The 11,445-nt window shown below is 48.0% G+C and overlaps 1 protein-coding gene across 1 annotated transcript; it reads left to right on the top strand.

Moving 5' to 3' along the window:
• The first annotated feature begins 2,065 nt into the window (after positions 1-2,065).
• Positions 2,066-10,848, top strand: OCSTAMP (osteoclast stimulatory transmembrane protein). The gene is made up of 3 exons (XM_064391145.1): positions 2,066-4,541; positions 5,432-6,470; positions 7,439-10,848. The coding sequence occupies exons 1-3, from the start codon at positions 4,498-4,500 to the stop codon at positions 7,850-7,852; spliced, it is 1,497 nt and encodes a 498-aa protein (XP_064247215.1). The 5' UTR covers positions 2,066-4,497; the 3' UTR covers positions 7,853-10,848.
• Positions 10,849-11,445: the final 597 nt, after the last annotated feature.

Here is an 11,445-nt window from a genome sequence, read left to right as displayed (position 1 = left end):
AACAGCACGGGATTGCTGTCCCGGGCCAGGGGACACAGAAAAAGGAACAAAAAGGGAACAAACAGGGGACAAACAGGGAGCAGGGAACAGGCTGTGCCCGCAGGCGCCGCGGGAAGGAGCCCCACGGTCCCACTGCCCGGAGCCGCTGCTGCTGCAGGGGATCCTGGTCAGCCACGGGCACAGAGCTGCCTCTGTCCCCGCAGCCTGGAGGACAGGCAGCAAGGGCTTTGGGATCATCCAGTTCCGAAGGGCAACATCCAGTCCAGCTCCCTCTCGGGTGTTGGGGTCGCAGGTTTGTTTATGGCCTCAGCTCTGACTTGGTGCATCATAGGTGATCCAATCCAGGATGGTTTTCTTCGGCTTGAAAGCAGAGCTGAGACCACAGAGTTTGTGTTGTAGTCTCCAAAAATCACTTCCAGTGTCCTGGCATGCCTGTGGCACTGCCTATCCAGGGATCAGGAAGGATATCACAAATCCAGGGCAGGGTTGTGATTTGTTGCCAACGTGAGAAACTGAGGCAGAGAGGGGACCAGTGACTTACCCAAAGTCCACAACAAGGTCTTGGCACACCTGGGAAAGGTGTAAGAAGCACCTGGATCCTAAACCTCTTTAGTCCAAAACCTGTTTGCCAGCTCTGTGTTTCCCAGGGCTCCCCAGAGGATCTGATTTAGGCATGTAGACAACAGCATTACCTAATTCTGCTCTTTTATACCCAGACCTCTGTGAGAGTAGGACTAATCTGGCATGTTTGTGTTTTAATTTTTTTTTTTTTTTTTTTGAGCCGAGATTTTAAGATTTAGTATTTCTGGGGTACAAAGGTGAACAGGCCTGCATAAATAATTTCTGATTCCCTTTGCTGCTGCTAGTACTAAGATTTGCCAAAAGCAGCTTTTAATGGCAAGTCAACCCCATTAGTCTTGAAGAGTCTGTGATATGTGTAGAGATATGAAAATTCCCAGGAAAGGGTATTTCAAGTGCTGTAGTAACCTTCTATAACTTTGACTGTGTTATTTTAAAAGAACTTTGCTTGTCTATCCACTATTTCTCTAGGAATGTAAAAATCCAACAACCATCACAAAAGCCATTCACATTAGCAGCCTCCTTGTGAATTTTAATTAACAGGAAATGCCACTCATTGAAATTCAACATCCAGAATATCTCTGCTTTACTCCTTTGATGTTCCCCATCAAGTCCTGGACTAACATCCATATGTTCTCCTGAGACACTCGGAAGAAAATAATTTTGGTTTATTTGTAGTAGGAAAGCATTTCATCATTGTCTTTTATCCCAGAAGCATTTGAGTTCCTTTACAAAGTGTTCACATGGAGGAGCTGCTCTGTGGGTCATTACAGCAGGGAGTGATTCCAGAGCTGTGCTTGTCAGTTTGCACTCAGCAGCGATGCTGGAATTTCAGGAGAGGCAGGGAAAAAGTTGTGAAACAAATGAAAGTCCAGCATGAAAGGGAATTCAGCTATTACAGGTCAGACAGCCTTGGTTCCCTTATCACATTTATCCCTTATAAAGGGTAGTGCTGGGATTTTCCTATATTTCTATAGTAGTAACCTAAGAAGACATGATCTGGCTCTGTGTTACTGTGATTTGTTCATTTGCAAGTGATTTTAACAAAGAACCACCCCTAATTAGTTAACCTTTCCCACACCCTCAAGTTCTCAAATGGACAGAATAACATGATCAACAGGTGCTGATGATACTGCCATGAATAATTGTCTTCAGACTTAAATGATTCTATTTTAGCTCTTCATTCATCTTCTTTCTCCAGCCATTTTCTTAAGCTGTATTGTTCATTTATCCCACCCTCTGCCTGGGGTACAGCATTGCACCCCCTCCCATCCCTGTCACCATGACAAGGTGACGCTGTCACCACAGGTTGAACCTGCAGGTGTCTTGGCACAGGCCCACCCCAAACACTGCAGTCTGCACTCAGAACCGAGTTTAAAACCCCTGCCCTGGTGGGTACAATCTCAGTGCCCATCCTTTATGCAGGTGAAGCCAGGCTCTGCTTCCTGGCAATGATGCCAAAGGAATCCTCTGCTCCTCACTGTCCCAGCAAGTGCTCACAGGCATGTGGGGCTTGGGTTCCTCCTGTGGTGCTAAAAAAATCAAAATTGGTGATGTTATAAAATTTTAGAGCTTGGGCTCTACAGAAACTGAAGATCATCAAGAAAGCAAATTCCTTTTATACCATCTGGAAATGACACAGGGTGGGAAAAGGCACCTTGGAGCATCCCAGGAGGACACAGCATTCCTCCTTATCTTAGAACTCTCCCAGCCACAGAGTATTTTTTTGCAGAACCAAAATGAGCCAGACCTCAGTGTCCTTGAGCAGAGTGTGACCACAAGATGTCACAGTTGCTTTGCTGTGATGCGTGGTCCTGCCTTTGCCCTGTCCCAGTCCTGCCCCTTTCCCACTCCCAGCCTTCACCCCCAGGTATCCCTATGAACACACATGCTGGTTTTTGGGGGTTTTGCTGCTGTGTTTTGTTCATTGGGTTCTTTTTTGGCAAAGCAAGCTTCTTCATTGTATTCTGGGCAAGGTTAGGCATTTAGGTTTCTGTCTCATATACAGGTCATTCATGGTATATAAAATCAGTTTCCCCAGATTTATGCCCTTGCTGTAGGTCCAGCTGGCAGACAACAATTTTGAGTGGAGCCAGAGGAAAAAATCAAAGTAAAAATGCAAAAATACACTTCTTGGTGCTGCCAGAGCTACTGCTCAGTGTCCCCACAGACCTCAGGTGCCTTTGCCAGATGGTGTGGGAGACTCAGAAAACACCACAATGTTGTGGACTTCAGAGGTTTTTGTTCTTTATAGCCTATTGCTAAATTTATTTCTTTTTCTGCCCCAGAAAGCTGCCTGCATAGCCTGGATGGGGTCCCAGGGGCTGATGCTTACACCAGTTCACCCTGAAGTAGAGCAAGAAAGGAGTTTAGTCGCAGAAGAAGCTGATGAGCCTTGCAGGATCCAGCTATGGGCCTTTTGGGCTAGTCCCTTCTAGTGTGCACATTGAATTAAAGACCTAATTCATGGCCTGGGAGAGCAATTGCTATGGATGCTCCAAACAAACAGCACTTTCTTTCCCGCCCGCCTGGCTGGTGCCTCTTCCCCGCTGGAGCCAGGCAGGGCTCCTCATCTGGCCCCTGTGCTCCAGGGCACCAGGAGGAAAGCTTTGCTCCACCAGCCACATGGGAAAAACAAACCCTCAGCTACAAAGAGGAGCTGCTGAGGGGAGCAGCAAGGGCACAAGGGTGCCTGCAGGAAGGGCAGAGGAAGAAGCAGAGGTTTGCTCTGCCTTCTGTGCTCGTCATTCCTTGTCCTCCAGTTGCTGCCACTGCCATGGGATCCAGCCACGTCCCCTGGGGAAGGTGCAGAGCCCCACGTGCTTTGTCCCCAGGGGTGGCTGGGACAGGGCTGACCTCGAGCCCTTTGCCCTTTCCCACCCAGGGGAGCATGAGAACATCCCGGGGGCCCGGCGGTTCCCAGCTGGCTGGAGGGCTTGGCTTGGGACAGCAGGTCCCCATAGGGGATGGGCTCAGGGGCAGCTGGGTGAGCTGGGTCACCTTTGCCCACAGATGGTGGCTTAGCATGAGAGCATCTGGGCAAGGGGCAGGGAAGGCTCCTGTAACCCCTGAGCTCATAACTGAGGAGCAAACACTGTGGTTGGCCCTCATCTCCAGGTCAGCAGCTTTGGTGGCTGGAGCTCTGCTGGGCACATCCTGGGGGCCAGGCAGGCAGGTCCACTGAGAACTGCACATCCTGGCCTGTACATCTGGGAGCTTCTCAACAGTTTGGGAATCCTGACTGTGGCTGGGTGTTCTCTGCAGTGGATTTCTGGCTATCAGGAATTCAGAAAAGTTCGAGATTGCTCTTCCTCTTGCTCTTCCTCTGCCAGGACTGTGAGATGAGCCTTGGAGCCGTTTGTGAACCCTGCATGCAGTTTCAGCAGGGAGCAGCAGCCTGTCAGAACAGAGGAGCAGTTACCAACTGGGTTGCTGGATCCTGCTGTGCCTTTTGACTGATATCTGAAAGAGGAAAAGGTCCCTTCCACCCTGAGAGAGATGCCAGCCCTGCTTGCTTCTTGCTGGTGGGCAGTGTGAGGAGTAGTCATCTGATTTCCCCACATGGAATGATGACACCCCAGGTTCCAGAATCCTTGTTCCATCTTCATCAGCCCATGTGTCATTGACTCATTTTTTTTTCACCTATGTGTCATTAAAATAAGCCTTCTCTGCAATAAGGGTAAGACCAGAAAAAGCGTACAGCCCGAGCAGTGCTGTGCATCCTGGCACTGTTCTGTAGTGCTTTTATTCCCCTGGCTTCACTCACCAGGTTTTGCACACTTCAGGGTTGCCAGTGTTGCTGATCTGAATTGCCTTAAAACATCCTGGGGTTTGAGTCCTGGTGCTGCCTTGGTTTCCTACCCTGCCTCTCCCAACAGCCACATCCGGGATCCTCTCAGAGCAACACAGCACTGGAACATGGAGAGTTTTCGGGCAAGTCTGGGGCACCCCACTGCTATTGGGTATGTACAGTCAGCTTTATTCCCTCTCTTTCCCTCTCTCTTGATAGCTGTTGTATGGCTTTTTCACAGAAAGCCCCCTTTCCTAGTTGAAATTGTCCCTCAAAGGATATCTGAGGGGGCTGTCCAGCAGTGGGAGACAGGGATTGCCTTGCTGGGTTTAACCCTTGGGAGAGGCTCTTCTCCCCTCCAGATTTTCTGGTTTCCAGAGTCATTCCAGATGTGAGGCCTGAGAAACTATATTCTTTCTCAAATGTTTGTTTCCATTATACATTTGAATAGCTTTATGGGACAATTCATCCTGTTTGTAGTGGCCAAATTCCTGTCCTTGGAGAGTTTCTCTGGCACTGCAGCTTCAGTGTGAAATTGTTTTCTCTGTTTGTCACCCTTAAACATGTAGATTTGTGTTTGGCCTCCTCTTAAGAGGCAGGGAGAACACCACTCAACTGTCTCTTGTCCATGTAACACCTTTGAAATACAGAGCTGGTCTAACAGTTTCCACAGAAGCCAGTAGCCTCCTCTTTCTCTCTCCAACATCCTCTAAAATAAGCATTAAAGCCTAAACCACTGCCAGTGAGGTGACCCCTCAGAATGACTCTATTATGGGTTTTTACAGAATAACACAATGTTTTCCTGTGCTTGCATTAATAGAGGGACAGTTGCACCATACTTAGTATTTATTTTTCAATAAACGCATTGAACTTCCCTGTCCTGCTGCTTCCAGGGAGGATCTCAGCCCCAGCCACTCAGGGAAGTGTGCAGGGAAGTAGAGAAGGGTGAAACCAGAAGCACCCAGAGGAGGACAGTATAAAACCCCCTTAAGGGATCAAGAAAGCCCCCTAATCAGTGTTTATGGACTTCCTCTGCTAACACACAGGTGCTTGTTCTTCCAGGATGAGAGCCCGTGTTTACTGTGAAGACTTTCTGTTCCCAAAGGTGCACAGAACTATGGCAGACCTGTGGTGGATTTACTCCAAACCTGTCCCAGCAGACAGCAGAGAGCTCTGGACCTTGTTTCTGCAGTGCTCCTGCATTGCAGCAGTGATAGGAGGCCTCTTTTACAACTGGATGTTTGCTTCCCTGGAGTACTCCTGGCACCTCTCCACTGCCATGGCCATCTCCTTCACCCTGCTCCTTCTCCTCACTCTTTTTTTGGTGCATCCTGCCCGTTGTGTCTTCAGCATGATCATGCCCACGTTAGGCACCAAGCAGGGCAGGAAGCTTCTCTTCTCCACCTGCATCATGATTGCAGTGGTGAACATAACACCCAACATCATAAGCAACATCAAAACCATACTGCAGGTTATTCAGTGCATCTGCAAGAGTTCCTCCGACAGCCTTCTGAACTCAACTGCCCTGCTGGAGAAAGTTTCCTGGGAGTTTGGGGATGCAATCCAAGAAGCCACTCATTCCATTTATAAGCCTATGAATGGACACTTTCGCTTTTCATTGTTTCAGAACAGCTCCTTGATTTACCAAAAAATGCACCTTACTGGTGAGAAAATTAGCAGAGAGTTCTTGTCTGTTGAGGAACTGGTCAAAGACTCTGTCCGAGTGGCCAACAGACTGGCTGCTGGTTTCTTCATGCTCTATCTCTGTTTTGAGTCCACCTGTTATTTGAAAAATTATCTCACCAACATGAGCTTTGACAATTTTTACATCACCAAGAAGCTGGAACGTTTAGCCGTGGACAGAAGAGCAACTCATCTCCTGGTGAGCTCATCCAAAAAACTCATGCGCCCAACAGGCTTGAAGCTGTCCAGGCAAGAAGTGGCTCTGTGCCTGGTGCAAGCCATGCTGGTCACCGTGGCCCTGGTGCTGATGCTGGTGCTGGTGGCCATGGACCACTTTGCCTTCAGCGTGGCAGACACGGCGGTGAGGAAGGCAGCTCAGTTCTCTGCAGTGCCTGTCACTCTCGGCATCAAATACAAGGTGACTGCTGGGGTGTCCTGCCCTGCCCTGTGTGGGGACCCCACTCTGTGTCCCTTCAGGGAGGGGGTGGTGGGGATTGCAGTCTTTGTACTCTTATTTCCACAATCCTGACTTCCCTCCCCAGCAGCCAGAGGGATGAGCAACAGGCTTTGGGGAATGAGGCAGTGGCACAACCTCAGCTGCTCCTCCCAGTGCATCAAATAGCAGCAGACACTCTGCAAGTTACAGCCCCTTGGGAGCTTGGAGGGGAGCAAATAGTGCCTCATGCTGCAAAAACACTGCTAGAGCAGGCAGTCAGACGTCCCTGTGTCTCCAGACCCCTTCCCTAAGCAAGGTGGAGGAATGGGACACTGATCCCCCTCTGCAGAGTGGGTGCAATTCCAAAAGGAAGCGGGCAGCTGATGAACACTGAGAATGAGTCCTCATCCTATTGCACAGGCTGTTTCTTCAGTAGAAATCTCTGCTAGCTGGCTTTGCTCTTGCCCCTTGCAATCCTTCCCACAAAACTCCCCGGTTTCTAATCCAATCTTTGGCTTGGTGTTTTAACTTCCCTCTTCTGCCACACAGCCTGCCTCCTTCCCCAGCCCAGGATCCTTACTGCAGATACCTGCTTATGATGGATTTACAGGAAAACAGTCAGGGCTTAGGAAAACCCTCTAATATTCACATATTCAGCCACTAATACCATGGTCTGGATGATGTCTTTCACCATAAATCTCATACAGTGAGTGCCTGCTATGATGTTTGTGCCAGTGGATGAAGATGACAGATAGGACTGGCTCTCACCCTGCCCAGTGCTCAGTGTCCACTCATGGCACTGTTACTCAGCCTGAAGTGATCACACCTTTCAGTGTCCTTCTCTTAGTGCTGTAACAGTGATTCCACACTCCCAGGCACTTGTTTCTGTAGTAACCAGTTGATTTTGGTTTCTTCATAGCCCATTTACATTTCAACTCTCCTTTTTTCAGGCTGAAATAGGCATCGTGCCCTTCCTATTCAAACTTTTGTGGAGTCCTTCTGCGGCACTACTGCTCAAGGACTTCAACAGGACCTACCACCATCAGCTGATCTTCAGCTCTGCCCACTGCAGGATCAGCCCCCCCAGGCCCCCCAACCCCTCTGTGCTGCTCGTTGTGGGGCTGCTCTTCTGCATCCTCTACGGCACCGTGTTCCTGGGAACGTACGCGCGGCGCCTGTGCCGCGGCATCGCCGCCTCCTTCTTCCAGAGCTGCGAGGAGAAGAGAGTGCTCCACCTGTACGGGAAACTGGCCAGGAGGCACAGGAAGGAGCAAAACTCCGTGAAGGGTGCTTTGGGAAGTCAGGGGCACGGCTGGATGTCTGATACCACAGCACAGGCTTCTGCCACAGGGTCACGCGTTTAATTTTCCTGAGTTAGGGAAGTGTTTGGAGCTTGGGGAAAAATACTAAAAAAATCCCCAAAAACTTAAAAAACCCCAATGCTAAAAAGGAAAAAAAAATTGAAATGTCACATTTTTGCATTAATTTGAGAAAAATGGGCTACATTTCCTTTTTTGGTATTATTTTAATATCTGGAAGAAGATCTGGAGTCAGCTGTTGCATATCTGCAGCACTAGGCAAGGCTAACTGAGAAATAGATGGGAGTTGGGGTCAGGGAGGAGCTCATTTACCTTCTCCACCACATCTGTGCTGGAAGAAGTACACACTTCCTTTCCTTCTTAAGTTATACCTTCAGGCAACAAAAAGGGAAAGTTATTTGACTTGATTAATTTAATTTTCAATGAGTTTTTCTTTCAGGCTTTGTGCACAGAAAACGGGGTAGACCAGGTAAATTTAGAAGATAGCTTATTCACCAAAGAAAGTGTCACTTCAACCTGCTGAAGTAAATTCAAGATTAATATGACTATGAGAGGCCCATCCTGTGCATGGTGGTGGAAATCAGCACATGAGGGTTTTACAAAATCTCTTCAAATTAAAATAGAAATAAAATATCTGCAGAACCTCAGAAGATAATGAGAACAGTCGATAAAGGTCAATTTGGGTGTTGATCTCTTTTCCCAAGTAAGAAGTGATAGGATGAGAGAAAACAGCCTCAAGTTGTGCCAGGAGAGGTTAAGATTTTATATTAGGAAAAAAACTCTTCAAGTTTTACCAAGCACTGGCACAGGCTGCCCAGGGCAGTGATAGGGTCACCATCCTTGGAGGGATTTAAATGACACAAAGATGTAGAATTGGGGACATGTTTTAATGGACCCTTGGCAGTACTGGGTTAATGGTTGGATTTCATTGTTTTAAATGTTGTTTCAAGCTCAGAAACTGTGTTATTGTATCCAAATTAACAAATGCATCACTTGGTCAGCATCTGAAATGTGTTATTTCTGATAAAGAGGCACACTGGACACCTCTGTAGGAGCCAGAGGAGAGGCAGATAAATCCCTGCCAGGTTAAAAACTAAGCAACTTCACAGCTTCATTTCTTCGAAGCATGTCTATTATTTTCCTCCCTTCTTCCATTAAAGTCTTCATTAAGGTAATTATTTGACATAATGCACCTCAATGAGATTAAATCACAAAAATTAAGTGGTAGCTGCTGCCAGATGCACTGAATTTTCTCATCTTCTGAGGTACTTGAAACAAGTATGTTTGGATTATATTTTTTAAGCATCTATCTTACAGAACCCTGGTGGATTCATCTCCCCAGGATTTTTAATGTCCTGTGGTTCTGATGATCAATCCAAGCACCTTTGTGCCTCTACAGCAACAGGGGGGCTTTGTCATGGTGTTTCTGTGGAAAATGCCCTGTGCTCTATGGTTTGGGTGAAAGCAAAAAGATTTCCACTGAATATCTAAAATTATCTGGAGCTGAGGGTTCAAATAGTTGGGAGGGGAGAAGCCTTCAGACAGCAATCCATCCCAGCAGCATGCTGTCTTCCAACAAGAACAACTTGAAAAGGAGTTTTTCCTCAGGAGGACTTATCTTTTTGACATCAGCCATGTTGTCCCTGGTGCCAAATTGGGCTGTCATGTTTTCCCCAGACAGGGGAACTGGCAGGAGGCAGAGCTGCTGGAAATTGCTCTGCTCTCCTGAGAGGCATTGTTCCTCAGCCAGATAAAGGTGTGACAAAATAGAAAACATTGCCATTATAAAGCTGTATTGCCCACTGGAGGGGTGAGCTGCCTTGCCGAGGTTTTCTTGATGGGGCAAGAGAGAAATGCTGAGCAGATTAACCAGCAGGAAACGTTAATTTATTCACATTTTTTTTATTAAGTAGAACCAATGTACAAGTCTGGTTATTTGCTGAGGGATTTTCATCCCTCAGAGCCCCTCCACACTCACACCCTCCCTCCTGCTCATCAGGGCTCTCATTGCCTTTGTTTTCACTCAGCAGGGGGAATGGGGAGCGAGGCTTTGTCCTGTGTCACTTGGGCACCCCTGAGTGCCCACCTGCTCCCAGGGAAAATCCCTGCTGCTCATTCTGCTCCTGCCATGCACCATCCTCTGTCCCTGGCTGCAGGGAGTGCTCCAGCACACCTGGGTGCTGGCCGGGGATGCTGGTGGAGGTGAAAGCTCCGGGTCAGAGGTTGGTGTGCAGCGGGGCAGAGGCAGGGCTGGGAGCCTTTGCTGATGGGCACCCAACTCCCTGGCTGTGGCTCATTGGTGCCAGTGCTCCAGGGGACTGTCACCCACTGAAACCTGCTGCAGCTGCCACCAGGAGATGTGGCCCTGGATCTGCATCCCCAGCTGCCATTCCTGCCAGGAGTTACCACCACGGGAGGAGCTGTTGGCCTGGCAGGACACACAGTTTTGCTTGCCTGGTTTCTTCTTTGCACTGACTGAGATTTGAGGCTTCTTAATTATCTAGAGAAAAACTTTAACTACGAGAGAGAAAGGCTCATGGATTGCTTTTTCATCCACCAGTGCAACAAACCCAGGGGACAGAAAGACACTCCCACACAGGACAAGTCCTACCTGAAGGCCCTGATTCCCTTGGAATTTTGTGGTGTATTTTAGTGAAGGGATGGAGGTGAACTGACTCCATTTCCTCAGCCTCAGGTACATCAGGTAAAATATATGCTAAGGTCCTTTTATGGCTGGCTGTAAGGCAAGAATGAATGGCCTTAATATACTAAGGTGCAAGTGTAAATAATCCAGCTCAGACAGCCTCTAGGAAAGATCTCATTCATAGCCACAAACCTGCATCTACCACAGAAGACAGGCAAGCAAACATAAACCTTTCTCCAGAAGTATTTTCTGATTTTTAAGCAAACTCCATTTTTATTTTGTTTATCCTATCTATATTATTTGCGCTGTAATTGCAATGGAGAAGAGACACTTCCATGCACCAAATTTTGGAAAATGAAATATTACAGGACATTAATAAAAGCAAAAAGCTACTTCATCAGGTGTGCAGAGCGTGCTGTGCCAAGTGCTTGTTGTTATAGAGTTATGCTGTTGACATTTAGGTGTCACTGAATATGAAATAACCCATAATTACAGTCTAATTGTTCTGCCAGAGTTTTTATTCCTTCATAATATCACATGAAGAGCTTTTATCTCCCCTCAGCATTATTGTGGCTGTTATCCCCCCAGGATGCCCCTCCAGCATTCATCCACCCAGATTACTGTTCTGGGAGCTGCCAATCTGTGTCCTGACTCCAGGCACATCCTCCCCTGCACGCTGTCCTCGGGAGGAGCACTGGGATGGGAGACTGAGCTGGGATGTGTCACAGACAGTGCCCCAAAAGCACATCAGAAGATGTGTCATTTTTCACACATCCTCCAAGCCTTGCTGGTTCTGGCAAAGGCTCAGCTTTGGCTGCCCAAACCACAGTTTGCTCTTACAGACACCAAAACTCCAGGAAGACTGGAGCTCCCAGTGCTTCCATTTCTTTGTGCTGCCCTGAAAGCCAACGCTTCCACCTGCTTCTCTCTGTTTGCTTTTCCAGCAGATTTCCTGGAGGATTGAGCACACTGGAGCAGGTGGCAGAGTTTATTG

The sequence above is a fragment of the Passer domesticus genome, chromosome 16, assembly GCF_036417665.1.
Source record: "Passer domesticus isolate bPasDom1 chromosome 16, bPasDom1.hap1, whole genome shotgun sequence".
Taxonomy (NCBI): domain Eukaryota; kingdom Metazoa; phylum Chordata; class Aves; order Passeriformes; family Passeridae; genus Passer; species Passer domesticus.
The sequence above is the reverse complement of the archived record's forward strand: the minus strand, read 5'-3'. Positions and strand labels throughout refer to the sequence as shown.

What these genes read in the sequence shown, in the direction of transcription:
- OCSTAMP (XM_064391145.1), top strand. Translation starts at nt 4,498, where the DNA reads ATGGAGAGTTTTCGGGCAAGTCTGGGGCACCCCACTGCTATTGG. An exon ending in GGGCACCCCACTGCTATTGG is followed by an intron (nt 4,542 to 5,431) that starts GTATGTACAGTC and finishes TTGTTCTTCCAG; the next exon opens with GATGAGAGCCCGTGTTTACT. An exon ending in CTCTCGGCATCAAATACAAG is followed by an intron (nt 6,471 to 7,438) that starts GTGACTGCTGGG and finishes TCCTTTTTTCAG; the next exon opens with GCTGAAATAGGCATCGTGCC.